At 39.9% G+C, this 16,027-nt stretch overlaps 1 protein-coding gene across 2 annotated transcripts in view; it reads right to left on the bottom strand.

Annotated features, from left to right (window-relative positions):
• Window positions 1-645, bottom strand: part of ttc21b (tetratricopeptide repeat domain 21B) — a 114,262-nt gene extending 113,617 nt beyond the window's left edge. Inside the window, exon 1 of one of the 2 annotated variants that reach the window (XM_039757528.1) lies at window positions 424-645. In XM_039757528.1, coding sequence (XP_039613462.1) covers window positions 424-450 — 27 coding nt within the window. In that variant the 5' untranslated portion in view covers window positions 451-645. The remainder of the gene's footprint in view (window positions 1-423) is intronic. The other variant, XM_039757527.1, reaches the window with a different exon arrangement.
• Window positions 646-16,027: the final 15,382 nt, after the last annotated feature.

The following is a 16,027-nucleotide window of genomic DNA, read 5'->3' as shown; positions in this document are numbered from 1 at the left end:
ATACAAAACGAGATCACGTAAGAAATGCATACTCCTGCAAAATAATTCAAAGGCAAAGTTGGACTAATAACTCCACAATGATAACATATTGATTTTCCAGGCATGAGTGGCCGACTACGATAGTTCTGTACCATCCACCTCTTAAGCCACACCACTAACAGTTGAAAACCGCACAACTTTACAGTGAATATGCTTAACGTTATTTACAATCATTGAATGAAAGGCACAATAAAAAGGAATGATTTCTTTTCAGATAAATACTTCTGCTTAACTGCATCATTTAATACACTCATCAGCTTTTGCTGATAGCTAAACGACCTCCGGAGCTAATCGCGGCTCTCTTGTGCCTTTGCTCCCCCATTCCAGACTTGCAGATCACTTTTCCAACAAAACACAAACCTCAAATGCTAATATTTAGCGTACCAGCGTCAAGGCGTCGTCCTCGGCCATTCTGATTTTTATCTCTTAAAGTCCACATCGATGCATTTCACGCCGCCGAAGCTCTCTCGCCATCTTGTTACGTTTTGCAGGTTACTAATCTAGCGCCGCCATTTCCGCGATGGATGTCGGGGAGACGGGAGCTGTCTAATTCCCGAATCCCGGCTCAAGAAAGCGGCCGGCCGGTCGGCAAGGCCTACACGTGACGCCAGATGGCGCGCGAGAGTCGTAGTGCGCGCGTGTTTTCACTCGTCTCTCTCTGCGAAGGTGAATGCACACGCTGTCGCAGTCCCTCTCTTGTTCACCGATGGTGTTCTTATTTTTTCGGTACTTAATCTGCCTTTTTTTTTCTGTTCATGCTGTATCCGAGGTATGGTTCTTTTTTTAACAAAAAGTGACACCTAATGCCTAGCAAGAATGTAATGGCTCTGTTTGTTTCCCACTATAGAAAATGAAATCCGTGCTGAAAGCGCTATATTTTAGGGTTTGGTTTGTTCATCCATTTTATGAATCCCTTTATCCCAGCACTGGCCTACAAAGAGTCAAAGCCAATGCAAAATTCTTCTCCGTTTTTCTTTTTGTTATTTTGTGTATTTCCATGAATGTAACAAACAACAGGGCAACCAACTTTGTGCTGAAAGCGCAGTTACATAAACATTTTTAAAAGGACTGTGACACTTTGGGATAAAAGGATGGCATGTAACTGAGCATTTTGGGATTATAAAATTGCCAAATGTGGTATAAAAGTCACAAAAAGGGAATCGTTCATTCGGGGTTGGTGTTGTTCGGTGTGTCTTCTCGCATTTTTATGGCCCCACAGTTCACACCCTTGTTGCCCTGATGGTAGATCCGGCCATGCCCATAACTCTGCAGAGGATTAAGAAAATGCTTTTCAATTATTTCTTTTTTTGGCTAATGCCTTTATCCAAGGCGACTGGTACATTTGGTTATATTTCTTTTGTTCTTCCCTTTGGGGCCCAGGCAGGTGAAGTGATTGTTCATTGCCACACAATGTCGGTGGCTGGATTTGAACCAACAACTGCTGGGTCTGAGGGCCATACCCTTAAGCACTACGCTACTCTATTAAACAGTACACCACACCATTTCAGTCCTGTTCCCACCCCACCTCAATGTTCTGGTAGATGTTGGTGTTAAACCAACTTAATAATCAATGCGTCATTTTTACCTTTAAATTGATCTCATTGCTTATTTAGATGACCTTTTCCTGATTGTGTAAATAAAAATTGCTTATGAAAAGTTTTTTTTTGTCTGGCCTTTTCTGACTCGCCAGCATGAGAAATTGCCTACGTATAATACACTTTTCAACTTGTGATTTCTCGTTATGCAAGATGCCAGTCCTTTTCGAGATCCCCTTTATTTTAGCCCTCTAGACCCCAAAAAGACCCTGGACCATATCTTGTGCAGGAAATGACAAATTTATGATAAAGGGTAAACTAATAAGTGTCTTCAGCAAAAATCATGAAGAAGGACTTTAAGTTGTGCTTGCCACATCAACTGACCCCAGAGGTTCTCCCTGTAATGGAATACAAGAGGTCAGAATTGTTCCCCTTTCACAAAACAATGAAAAAATGATGATATGCCTATACCATTTTATGGTATTTCGAGGTTGCTGGTTACAAATATATTTTTCATATTTCATTATTTACTGGTGGTCCTAGCCCCCTCTAAGAGATACTCGCAGAAGGTTAAAAATAACAAATTTTAAATATTACCATGTCAATGATTCTGAATATGATGTTATTTTAAATTTTTACTAGGGATCTAGCCTCTATGACTTCTGTCAGATAGTGAAAAAAGGCAAATTCATATTACAACTGAGAATTTTAGGTGGCACGGTGGTGCAGTGGGTAGCGCTGCTGCCTCACAGTTAGGAGACCCGGGTTTGCCTCCTGGGTCCTCCCTGCGTGGCGCTTGCATGTTCTCCCCGTGTCCGCATGGGTTTCCTCCAGGCACTCTGGCTTCCTCCCACAGTCCAAAGACATGCAGGTTAGGTGGATTGGCGATCCTGAATTGTCCTTGGTGGGTGTATATGTGTGTGCCCTGAGGTGGGCTGGCGCCCTGCCCGGGGTTTGTTTCCTGCCTTGTGCCCTGTGTTCGCTGGGATTGGCTCCAGCAGACCCCCGTGACCCTGTAGTTAGGATATAGCGGGATGGATGATTATGAAAGAGAATGTCATCATTTTGTTCAAAACTGTAGTTTCCTTGCATTTTAATTATTGTAGGTTTTATTTCAAAATGGTCTTATTTTTACTTTACAATGTGATTTTTCTGAATGGTAATTTTTTAATGCAAGTGCCTCATTTCATGATGGTTTTGTCACTTGTCAATCAAGGCCAACAAGTTGAAGATATTCATATTGGTTAATTATTTGGTGTTGATATTTTGATATTGTATTTCATAATAATTAATATTAGATGACTTTTCATAAAAAGTAGATGAATTTTATATACTATGTTTTTTTTGTTTTTTTTTTACAATTTATTGACTTATGTATATAAATCACAATACTTTTGCATGTGATTATTTCATATTTGCCATTTTGTTTTGGCACAAATGCCATTTCATATTTGTGTGGACTGAACACATAGGCACTAGAGAAACTGAAAAGCAAGATGTGGGTTCAACCACACCAAGGAAAGGTAATGTTGATCCCGTCCTGGAGGCTATAGTTAGATTTTTGCTTAAAACAGTATATTATCTAAAAAATATATATATATTTTTGAAATGCAGAGAAATACAGGCAAAGGCTATTTCATTGTTCATCTGCAAACATTAAAAAGCTAGGTATAGGTGTTATTTGCACATGGCAAAAAAACACAAAAATAAAGTTTAGAGACAGGACTTTCACCTCTATCGAATTCATCAAGGCTGTACAACCTTATTTTTTAGTAGGCTGTTCTAGATAAAAACAAAACATTTTCTATTGTTTTTTATCCATTTAACCTTCTTATAACCTATATTTTTGCATTTGTAGGAGAATCAACTGTGTGGGCTTGGAATAGACTCAGTCTCATAACTACATCATTATTTTTAATATTGAAAGCAACAACTAAATGATGAACACATACATGTGAAAATGGCACCAATTTAGCTAATTAGACACTGCCTACTGTGTTATTTGTGATTCATAGTTAATTTCCTTATGGTTAATAAATAGAAATAATGATAATTTTAAAATTCAGGATAAGCAAGTTAATTAAAATATATAAAATGTAGAAAATTAGGTGACTTCTGTGCATTAAATGTCATGGCAGGAGTAAGCATCTTTGTGAATTTCAAACAGATGAAAAATGTATTTTATTTCTGAGACAGCAGAGAGTTGGATTAAGCCATCTGATTTAAATAAGGACTTCAATTCACTCCAAAATATAACTGTAATATCAGAAATGACTTATTAATAGCCTGCAGCGACTATAGCACTCCATGACCAAAACAGCCCAATACCAAAATAGACAATACAGTAATTTCAAGGTACGAGTTTGTTCATGGTGGCACGGTGGGTAGCGCTGCTGCTGCCTTGCAGTTAGGAGACCGAGGTTCACTTCCTGGGTCCTCTCTGCTTGGAGTTTGCATGTTCTTCCCGTGTCTGTGTGGGTTTCCTCTGGGTGCTCCAGTTTCCTCCCAAAGTCCAAAGACATGCAGATTAGGTACATTGGCGGTCCACAATTGTCCCTAGTGTGTGTGTGTGCTCGGCCTGCCCAGGGTTTCTTTCTTGCCTGTGACCCTGTAGTTAGGATATAGCGAGTTAGATAATGGATGGATGGATAGATGGAGTTTGTTCATGTTATTGCTATGACTGAGCTGAGAAGAGGAATGAACATCAGGCACTGAATAGGTGATTCTTTGAGTGGTTATCATTCAGTATCAGGCAGTGTAGCCAATTGACTAAGGCATTTATTTTTATAACTAAAGGATCTCTGTGCCACTGACTGTGCAATATGAACAGGTTATTTTAATTGCCCATGCTCCATATAAAAAATCAAGAAATTATATTCTGTCATCCTTTGTGTTGAAGACACACAAGTAATAATATTGGCTGAGCAGGTGAAATTATGAAGCACTTATTTCACAATACACCTTTGACCATTAGCAGAGCAAGAAACCACCTTGAGTTTAAATTGTTAAATTAACATTCTAAGTGTGGAATTATTAGTTTTTAATATTGTCATTTATAAATAAAAAAATAGAAAAATCAGAGCAAACCACAGAGCACATTGGTTAAAATTAAGTACCAGACATCTCCAGAAGTCTATCCAGTCCCTATGACTTCTGAAGGTTGCACGCTTTTCATTTGTCTTGCTAAAACGTTCACAAATAAATAGACAGAGGCTGTAATGTATTAATGTTTCTCTCTTACAGAACAAGCATCCTGGGTTAATACCTCACAATATGTTGTTGTCTGTGCAGACTCTTCAGTTTCTCCTCGATTCTGCATGGGTTTCCCCAGGGTAGTCCAGTTTTCTTTGCACATACCCAAAAAACATGCAGGTTGTGCCAGTGACAATAAATGACTAAAATCTGTGTGTGGGTGTGTGTGTGCGTGTGCGCGCGCGTGTGTGTGTGTGTAAGATGGCCCTGTCCTGTTCCCTTGTGGCTCTTGCTTCCAAGTTAGACTCGAGTCTCTCAACCTTCTGGAAACCTTGAAGTGGATTAATTGGCTTTGTGAATAGTATGTTATGTTATGTACAGTATGAGTGCAGCAACCTCCAATATAGTGTCATGCATATGTGACAGAGGGTCATCTTCTAGGATTACCTAAGATATGTGGTACCTTAGGGCAAGAGGGAGTACTGTTGCTAAACAGTCTTGTCTCCTTTTTCCCTCACAGCTTTGAGAACCTGCCCTTTGAGTGCAAAGAAGCCAAGGAAGCCTGTCTGCTTAGTAAAAAAAAGGGAGATACTCCCAGAAGTTGACTGGCTTGACTGATACAGAGAAAGAGTGCATTCTGTAAATGAGCACAATCCTAGGGGAATTGTCCCAGCAAGAGAGTGCCATCGAGCGGGTGTTTTAATTAAACAGGGTTTTTTTGGTTGGCACTCTAAGCATTTGGATTTTGCCCTGCTTCAATATTCCACTGCTACTGTACTTTATACAGTATATATTTGTGCTCCAAGAATATTTTTTATATGTGATAGCAGTATTATACAGGACAATGAGTCACCAGAGTTGTTTTTATGGTATTTATTTACCTACATAGTGGACAATTTTATAATCTCAGCACACTGCACTCATGTAAACATATAATTTAAATAGCACACAGAACAAAAAGCAATATAAGTATACATATATAATGTTGAAACCCCTTGCGGTGCATATGCACTAACAACATTCATCATCACACCTCCAATTTCCAGCTTCATAATCATTACTCTGCCTGACACTCTTTTCACCTCCAAAACACTCTTGACATACTGTTCCTTCAGAATAACTCCTACCCCATTTCCCTTCTCATCCACACCATGATAGAACAATTTGAATCCACCTGGCCTTATTCCCCTTCCATTTAACGTACAATAAAAAATAATACATGTAAATACATCTATTTATTATGCTGCCTGAAAATATTGGTGGGCTGAATTCTGTTTCATTTCTTGTTAAAAATGTTTACAGTTTTGTTGTGGATTAGTGTCATTCTTTTTTTTTTGGACATTACAATATCCAGGGTACTTACTTTTACTTTTATACTTGAGATTTGCAGTTTCAACAATATTGCATGCAGCTTCAGTTCTTCACATAAATTCATTTTCACTTAGCTATTATAAAGGAATCGTATACATTTCACATAAAGAAATTTACAAAGGATTATATTAATGTTTTGCACCACTACAGGATATGTCTGATATTTTGACTTTTGTATGTATTTTAACATTACTATTTAGTTAAGATTTAGTTGGGCCCTTTGGAGTTTTAATTAGATACTGTTTAACTTTATGATTATTGAAATTAATTGCTGCTTCCCAATTTAATTTCCAGTATGGAAGAAAATATCAGTTTTTGAATAGTTTTAAAAAAGATGTGGATACAAGGTAGCAAACAAAGCACTGTATAGCCATTGCTCAAGAAAGCAGCTCTAGGAGTGTTATCCCAGTGAACAGTTTTAGGAATTGATGATTAGCTATAACCATCTTGTCCATCGACTCTGGTTCCTGTGGGTCTTTGGTGTCATACAGGAACTTCTCTGTGAATTACCAAAAAGACATTACTTGCTCAAAGCTCAGCTTTGTACTATTTTGTTGTAGAAAATTCAAGTTCAAAATTCTGGAGCCCCAAATAGCTGCCACCCAAACTTTATGAATCCACTCCAAAATCCCCAGATGTCTTTGCTATTCCTCTCATAGGTGTTTGTCCTCCAGTTGTCATGCTAAACCGTGTCATTCTTTCCTGGAGTGGACAGTCTTTTGGGTGATCATTATGCCACACTATGATGCCAGTTGACCTAGTATCAGTTAGAAACTTCACCTTTCAGATCTGAGCAGGTGACAGTAAATCCCCATTTCTGACCTGCCCCACTTTCAGTGAGTCTGCCTGATTTGCACCATTAGCCCCTGGGACTGTCTTGAGGTCTTGAAAAGTCCCACTTACTCCAGACCACAGGTATTTGCTGACTGTTCTTTATGACAGAAGTTTCCATCTTTCTTGAAACAGACAGAACTGTTGAATATGGTCTTATTTGTATTATGCATCTCGCCAGTAGAATGATTTTCTCCTGTGATGTGGTCACAGTGGAGAAGGAGAATGCAGTGTTTTCCTGACATGTTTCCATTTCACTCTTCATAGCATAACGTCTGCCCTAGCCCTCATTCACTGCTTCTCTTTTCACTCAAGCTTGTATTGTGTAACCTCAGTCTAGACATGTTAAAGGGTAGAGGAGGGATGCAAATATTATGTCTTAGTGAAGCTGAGGTTACCCCTCTCAAAAATACATTTCTTGCTAGTTCCGTTTGCACTGCCCAAGAAAAATGCTGGTTGGTTTGTCTCACGAGTACCTGAATTTCAGCAGTAAATTTCTCTAAACGCTTGTCAGGTAGCCATAACCAACAACACAACTCCTGATGCAGGCTCAGATGAGATTCACATTGATATAAATGGCACTCAGTACCTTAAATCAACTGATTCAAGTCTGTTACATCTCATTTCAGTATGTATAAAAGTGTATTATGAGCCTCCTTGTCCAATGCCATTTAACTTTTCTCATGTATTGCTGAACCCAGGAGATGTGACCATGAATGTGTTTAGTCAAAGAGCATGCACAGCAAAAGTCTCTTTTATGTCATTAATTGAGGCCCGCACTAAGTGGACCTTAGCTGGTCATATGCAAATGCTTTCAGCATAGACACACCTAGTCTGCAGTTTCCTGCCAGGTCTGCGCAGCTATGAGTCACCTGATGCACTTGCTGGCTGCTGCATGCGGTAACATCTGCCAGATGTAGCATTATTCTTATATTTGAAATCAAAGCTCAGGCCAGATGAGGGAACTGATTCTTTGACTCTGTGTTTTCAAGCTAGTAATCAAAGAGCCACACATTTGAATAAGATAAATAAATTCATGTGAACAAAGGATTTCATAAATTAAATCAGATAGATAACAGATCTGTCTTATTAGTCAATGTCATTCCTTCCAGTCTGGAGGTTTAAAAAATAAAAAGAATGTCTTTATTAAGTATATGCATATAGTCTACATTGAGATTGAAAGTGGGTTATGCCACATGTCTCTGGATCTCTAAATAACAGGAGTCCTTTTTTGTAAGCTACGGAAACCAATTGTTCAACTATTTCAATTCAAGTCATGAACATTTGCTTAACATTTTCAAGCTGAGCACCAAGTGCTCTAGATTTATTTTCAAGCTTACTTGCATTTTCCTGTATTTTTCCCTTGATTTTTTTCTAGCATACCTTTAAAGGTTGCCTCAAAGAGATTACTTAAACGTTTCTCCAAGTATTTACTATCTTGAAGTTGCTTCTCATTTGTAATGTTTATGTCCTTTAAATCTTTCCTTATATCCTTTGTAATCTTCTTTATATTACTCTTTATCTCATTTATGTCCTCCCCAAGTGCGGTAGATATTGAGGTGGTCATTGCAATGATTGTTATCTTCAGCTCAGACTGTTCTTTTTGAGTCTTTTCTGTGGTCCGTGGATGGAGTAGCAAGCCCATTCAGAGTCAGTGCTGCTGACTCGCGATGGGTAGTTGACAGCATTTTCAGTTTCAATGAACCTTCTGGAATCAGCAAGTTCTCCTGGCCCAACTCTCTTGCACTTTCGCTCCCACTTTCGCTGGAGGCCATGCTGTATAGTCTGGGTCCTGGGAGATCTGTGCTTTCGACTGTCTGTTCCAGGTCAGTCTCTGGCAGGCCTGCACCTTAAACTTGAACTTGAGGTCTGTTTAGGCTTAGATGAAGTTTTAGCTTTTCTCTTTCTTTCTGACCCTTTTTTCTGCCACTCATGCTTATATATCTGTATATATCTGTAATTGGAGCCCGTCAGGTTGACTAAATACAGGATACCTCTGGATGATAAAACAAAAAAAGGAACAACACTGTTAATGGATTTCCATCTCAGACGTCCATCTTCTGAAACAGAGAGGACCAAAACCCAACAGCTACAATAATTAAAATACGAAGTGCTTGGAGACAGACTAACTGTAATAGAAAATGGATATAGAAGAAATAATATCAAAATTGAAGGTCTCCATGAAAAACCGTGAAAGCTCAAGCCCATTGAAATTCATCGCTGAACTATTCTCTCAAATAATTGGAGAGGACTTCAAATCAGACACCAGGATATCAGTAGCTTATCGCTGTGATATTTGCCCAGACACCACCAGTGGGAGACCACATATTTATAAACACACACATTTATTTTTCCCCAAATAAACACAGGATCCAGTCCCGAACAACACACAAAGCACTTAGCAATAATCCCCAGAATAAACCTTCTCTTTCTCTCAGTCCTTCGCCGCCTCTATTCTCCTCCTGGGAGCTTCGTCCTACTCCCACTCCCGACACTGGCTCGTTGACTGTTAGGAGGCAGCGCCTTTTATTCCCGCCCGGATGAATTCCAGGTGGCTGGAAACAATCTTCCGGCAGCACTTCCTGGTGTGGCGGAAATGCTGCCCTTTGCCCCAGAAGCACTCCAGGCATCCATGGCATGTTCATCCGCCATCTTGCCTGGTGTGGCGGAAGTGACAATTCTCCAGGTCTGATGAAGCTTGAGGCGCCCCCTGGCGGTGGCCATGGGTCCAAACAGGCTAAAAGCCTTTTTCTCCTTTCCCATGGTCTTTTACTAGTCCAGGGCAGTTGCTCTTTTGTGACCCGGAAGCTATTATTGTCCCTTTCCGGTCCCTCCAGGTAATGACCCCAGCAATCTGCCACATCGCATACGTGGATCGAACACCTCAAAACCTAGAAGCCTCATTGTATGTTTCAACGAATTACAATCTAAACTAAATCTGATGTTGCCTCTCAGACTGAAACAAGAGATTATATTTGAAAATACATTCGCATTTTCCCTGATTTTTCACCTTCAACAGCTGCTAAACATGCCGCATTTTACAGCATTAAACAGCACTTACAGATAGCTGAAATAATTTGCTCTTCCCACCACAGCCACAAGTACAATAAACACAGTAGCACACAATCATTCTTTTCTTCCTCCTCTCTCTCGGTCACTGTTCCACTGCCTCCTCCACTCCTCCTCGCAAGCTTCGTCCACATTCCACCCGACTCTTGCTTGTCCACGTGAGGCAGGCAGCTCTCTAATCCCTGGGAGTGCCCTCGGTGACGTGATGCTGCAGCTCCAAAGCACTTCCTGGTGAGGTTGGAGCTCTATGAAGCATGGTCTTCCAAATCCCGTAGCTCCCCCTAGTGGCCCCAACAGGACCCAACAAGGCTGTCACCTGGGCCTAAAATACCCAACATGCCTTATGGACACCCATGCAGGGAACCAAGGTTGGGCTCACTGCCATCTAGCATCCTGGAGGAGACAAAACGTTGTGTAAGCTGTCTCCACCTATCCTTCCAGCTCCAGGGCATCCGTAAGAAGACGGGTCATCCCTCGCAATTGCAGTGTGTAATTAGGACAGCAAAAAAGATTATAAACCTGAAATTGGACTCGATTAACGTCCTGTATACTTCACAGGTCAGGAAACATGCCGGAAATATAAGCAAAGACTACACTCAACCTGGCAACCATCTCTTTCAGTTATTGCCATTGAGGAAATGTTACTGGTCACTAAAGGCAAGAACTTATAGACATGGAAACAGTTTTATTCCTACTGCAGTCACGGTTTTGGATTCATCTTTGTCTTTTACTGATTTCTGATCTCCTCAATTGATTAAAATTTTTTTATTTTATATAGGACATATCTAATATATTACTGACTAGGAATACTGCATTGCTTTATACACTTATTTCTGTGTTTACTGTACATCATGTTGTGATGGTGTCATGTATTGTATATCTCGCTATTATAATAAAATAGTGATTTTCTCAGAGACACTTTAACGTCCCACGAGACAAGAAAGTGAGGCAAAAGGACAGCTGTTGTACAGGCTTTTAAATGTTCGATACGCTGTGCTACATGCAGATCACGCAGCACGGCACAAGCAGCAGCAGCAGCAAGCCAGCTGATCGAGCATAGAGGAGGTATAAAAAATGTATTTGTTTCCCATTGTATCACTGTTTAAGAGGGGGTTTTGGAGGAGCAACCGCATCTGCTTAGCATGTGTTCAGCCCCCCTCTTCACAACGCAAGTGGCAGAGATGCGAAGGGGGGAGGGGGAATAACTCATTCACTACAGCTTTATTACTGGCAAATTTCAAGAAATAAAAAATGAATGAAATGAAAATAACAATCTCTTTAAATTGTATATCTGGTTAACCAAACCCAGGGGTGGGAGAGTGAAGCAAGCAGGGGACGGAGCCCCCTAGTTTAATTTAATTCTATTTTATTTAATTCTATGTACCTTGTTAGTGTATGGCTTTAACACCAAGAGAAATTCTTAGCAACTATGTTGCCTGGTAATAAAGATGAAGTTCATATGACATTTTTAGTGTAATTATGTTTTAAGAATTGTGATTTCTGTAAGAAAATGCAATGTAATTAGTATGGCGTGAATTATTGTTTGTTTAATTTCAAGAGCTGATTGCTTAATCAGACATGATAAGTGCATATTTCATTAGATTATATCTTTAATATCAGCTTTAAAGCCACTTGGTGAGGGCAGCAGACATGCTGTGAAATTATGCCTTGTCTGCATTCAAATGCATTTGGGCAATTGGACTAGGGGCATGTCTGGAAATATGTTGGTAAATGATGTGACGTGGGAATCAAAAACACTGAACAAGCTTGCAGTGTGGATAATACTGCTTGCCGCATTCAGCTAGTGATGTCATTGTCACATAGCCGGAGAGTAATTGCCCTGCATATTGGAATGATTTTCTTAAAAGCCATAAGTACAGTCCAGCTTGAAGTGTGAAGTGTCATGTTATATTTTTCACTTCAGTGTCCTCTGTCAGTGAATTGTGTATGTCTCAACACATTCAAAAGCATTTCAAATTTGTACTGATTAAATAATTGCTTTAAATATAGAATGAGGTTTTTATATGTAGGATTATCTGTTGTGACAGATGGCCAGTGCCTTTTCCTGGCCGGAAGGCCTCATCATGGAAGGACCGAGAGAGCAGATGTACAAAGGGCACTGCCTAGAACGCTAGATGGCAGCTCCCCTCTGGGTTGCAGCAGCACCTCACATCCCTGCAGGGCTCCATTGGAGTTAGAGTCTGGCACAGCCCTGTTGGTTCCATGGCTGCCACCAAGGGGAGCTGCAGAGCCCTACTTTAGGTTTTCACCACACCTGGGACTGATTCCAGACCTCTCTAATACGCCACCTGGAGTACCCCCAGGTGCAGTATAAAAGGAGCTGCCTCACTTTACTCAAGGAGCCAGAGTCGGAAAGATGGGGACAAAGCTTGCCAGAGGAGGAGTGGAGGCGGAACGAACAAAGGAATAAATAAACGAACAAGCGAACAAATGAATGAATGAACAAATGAGAGAGAGAGAGAAAGAGAAGAAGAAGAAGACAAAGTACTGTTATTTGTGCTTTGTTGGTGCTTGTCTGCTGAGGTGAATGATTTGGAAAGCATTCCCTGTGTAAATAAACCTGTGTGTTGTGTGCTAAACTTGTTCCTGGTGCCTGTCTGTGTTGGGTTTGGGCGGCTGGTGCACCCCCTGCAGGCCACACTATACTTACATTACATTATCATAGTAAAATGTTTTGTAAGATTTTAGTGTTTTCTTTAGAATTCAACTTCTAATGCTTCATTTTGCTTTATGTTTTTTGCATTTTTTAACACATATTCGTAATTATAAAATTGCATAAAAAAGTCCAAATTTTAGTATAGATGTTTGACTGTACACAGTATATTTATCTATATTGTGACACATGTACTGGAGGAAGCTGTGCTTTCTCTTCCTGTAGGTAGTTTAGTTTCAAAGAAAAACATTTTCTTACAAACATAAAGTTGTACTCTACCTCTTGTATGCTGCTTACCACATGTAGTTTGCAGTAATGGCTAAGGAAAAAAAAAATATTCTGATATTTTCATGCAGACAGAGAAATAAAAAAAAAGTTTATGATATAATAACACCTGCTGTTGACAAATTCTGTACAACAACAAACAATGTAAAAAACCTCCATGGAAAAGAGAAAACAAATGTCTCATTATTCATGTCGTATAATCCACATACGTCTGTTATCCAGTTGTATGCTCAACGCTTGCAAAATGCAAGAATTTTTTGCAACGCTTTTGTTAAACAGATACTTCTGTGAAAATCAGCCTATTCATAAACAGGAAATGGAACTCATATGGGACTAAGTTTTTGAATTGAATGCAAGACTAGTAAATGAGGGAAAGAGGCAGATCTTTAATTTAGAAATTCAGTCCCATGTATTATGATGTGTGTTGATTTTTCCCGAATGATTTTTTAACTGAATTTTAGCAAAAAATGAATGCGTTTTGCATATGACTGGATATCTGACATGTGCATTATTTTTTTCCTTTTTGTCATTGAGGTTCTTCACATCATTTGTCATTGTACAGCTTTGGTCACCACTGGCTAATGTTATAATCATAAACTTTTTTTTAATCTGTGTTCTGCGTGAAAATATAAGACTTTTTTTCTCATCCATTGCTACAAACCACAGGCCTAAGTAAAATATAACAAAAAATATCCTTTTTGAGTGGAGTATTTCCTTAACTCAGAAAGATGCACGATCAGTTGCATGCGAGCTGCCTTAACACTCAAGTCTCATATCTCACATTAGTATATTTCTTGTAAACGTGCTTGTTTCTCCAATGCAAAGAGCATTTTTTTCAGCTGGGCTGCTTTTGTCTTTAAGTTCCATTTTAAACGCATGCATTTGAATTTTATTAAACCAAAGTGAACAGAATTGGGTTAAGTTTTATTAATTATTAAGTTTTCTTTTCAGCTTTATTTATTGTTGTAAGACTCTAAGTCTGTTTCTGCAATTTCAATAGTAAAGTGTGTATAGAAAAGAACTGTGTAATAATTTTATTTGTGAATTCAGAACCCAGAATGCGACAATATGGTATCTACAGTGCATCCAGAAAGTATTCACAGCGCATCACTTTTTCCACATTTTGCTATGTTACAGCCTTATTCCAAAATGGATTAAATTAATTTCTTTCCTCAGAATTCTACACACAACACCCCATAATGACAACGTGAAAAACGTTTACTTGAAGTTTTTGGAAATTTATTAAAAATAAATAACGGAGAAATCACATATACATAAGTATTCACAGCCTTTGCTCAATACTTTGTCGATGCACCTTTGGCAGCAATTACAGCCTCAAGTCTTTTTGAATATGATGCCACAAGCTTGGCACACCTATCCTTGGCCAGTTTCGCCCATTCCTCTTTGCAGCACCTCTCAAGCTCCATCAGGTTGGATGGGAAGCATCAGTGCACAGCCATTTTAAGATCTCTCCAGAGATGTTCAGTCAGATTCAAGTCTGGGCTCTGGCTGGGCCACTCAAGGACATTCACAGAGTTGTCCTGAAGCCACTCCTTTGATATCTTGGCTGTGTGCTTAGGGTCGTTGTCCTGCTGAAATATGAACCGTCGCCCCAGTCTGAGGTCAAGAGCACTCTGCAGCAGGTTTTCATCCAGCAGGTCTCAGTACATTGCTGCAGTCATCTTTCCCTTTATCCTGACTAGTCTTCCAGTTCCTGCCGCTGAAAAACATCCCCACAGCATGATGCTGCGTCACTGTAGGGATGGTATTGGCCTGGTGATGAGCGGTGCTTGGTTTCCTCCAAACGTGACGCCTGGCATTCATACCAAAGAGTTCAATATTTGTCTCATCAGACCAGAGAATTTGGTTTCTCATGGTCTGAGAGTCCTTCAGGTGTCTTTTGGCAAACTCCAGGCAGGCTGCCATGTGCCTTTTACTAAGGAGTGGCTTCCGTCAGGCCACTCTACCATACAGGCCTGATTGGTGGATTGCTGCAGAGATGGTTGTCCTTCTGGAAGGTTCTCCTCTCTCCACAGAGGACCTCTGGAGCTCTGACAGAGGCCCTTCTCTCCTGATCACTCATTTTAGATGGCTGGCCAACTCTAGGAAGAGTCCTGGTGGTTTCGAACTTCTTCCATTTATGGATAATGGAGGCCACTGTGCTCATTGGGACCTTCAAAGCAGCAGAAAGTTTTCTGTAACCTTCCCCAGATTTGTGCCTCGAGACAATCCTGTCTCTGAGGTCTACAGATAATTCCTTTGACTTCATGCTTGGTTTGTGCTCTGACATGAACTGTCAACTGTGGGACCTTATATAGACAGGTGTGTGCCTTTCCAAATCATGTCCAATCAACTGAATTTACCACAGGTGGACTTCAATTAAGTTTCAAAAACATCTCAAGGATGATCAGGGGAAACAGGATGCACCTGAGCTCAATTTTGAGCTTCATGGCAAAGGTTGTGAATACTTATGTACGTGTGATTTTTTTTTTTAATAAATTTGCAAAAACCTCAAGTAAACTTTTTTCACGTTGTCATTATGGGGTGTTGTGTATAGAATTCTGAGGAAAAAATGAATTTAATCCATTTTGGAATAAGGCTGTAACATAACAAAATGTGGAAAAAGAGATGCGCTGTGAATACTTTCAAGATGCACTGTATATACTGTTTTCAGCCTTAGTTTTCCCTGTCACATTATGGCCTGTAGGGGGTGCTCATGCTTTGTCCCTGAATCCAAATGATGACCAAAAAAAACAGAAGTGACAGAATTAAAGGATTTTATTTCTCAAAGCAAATGAACAGTCATAACATGTATCACACAAAAAAAATAAAATAACAACCTAAGCCTTCTGGCCCTCCTTTTTACCCCAACCATACTTGTTCACCTCTAGCCTCCATGACTTAGCAGTGGCATCCTCCCAGCTCCAAGGCCCCCTGTGTACTGACTGCAGTGACCTTTTAAGCACGAATCAGGAAACCCTTCCAGTTAAGCCTGGAGTGTGACTGGGCAGGGTCAGACTATCTATCCTCC

The sequence above is a fragment of the Polypterus senegalus genome, chromosome 6, assembly GCF_016835505.1.
Source record: "Polypterus senegalus isolate Bchr_013 chromosome 6, ASM1683550v1, whole genome shotgun sequence".
In the NCBI taxonomy this organism is placed as follows: Eukaryota; Metazoa; Chordata; class Cladistia; order Polypteriformes; family Polypteridae; genus Polypterus; species Polypterus senegalus.
The sequence above is the reverse complement of the archived record's forward strand: the minus strand, read 5'-3'. Positions and strand labels throughout refer to the sequence as shown.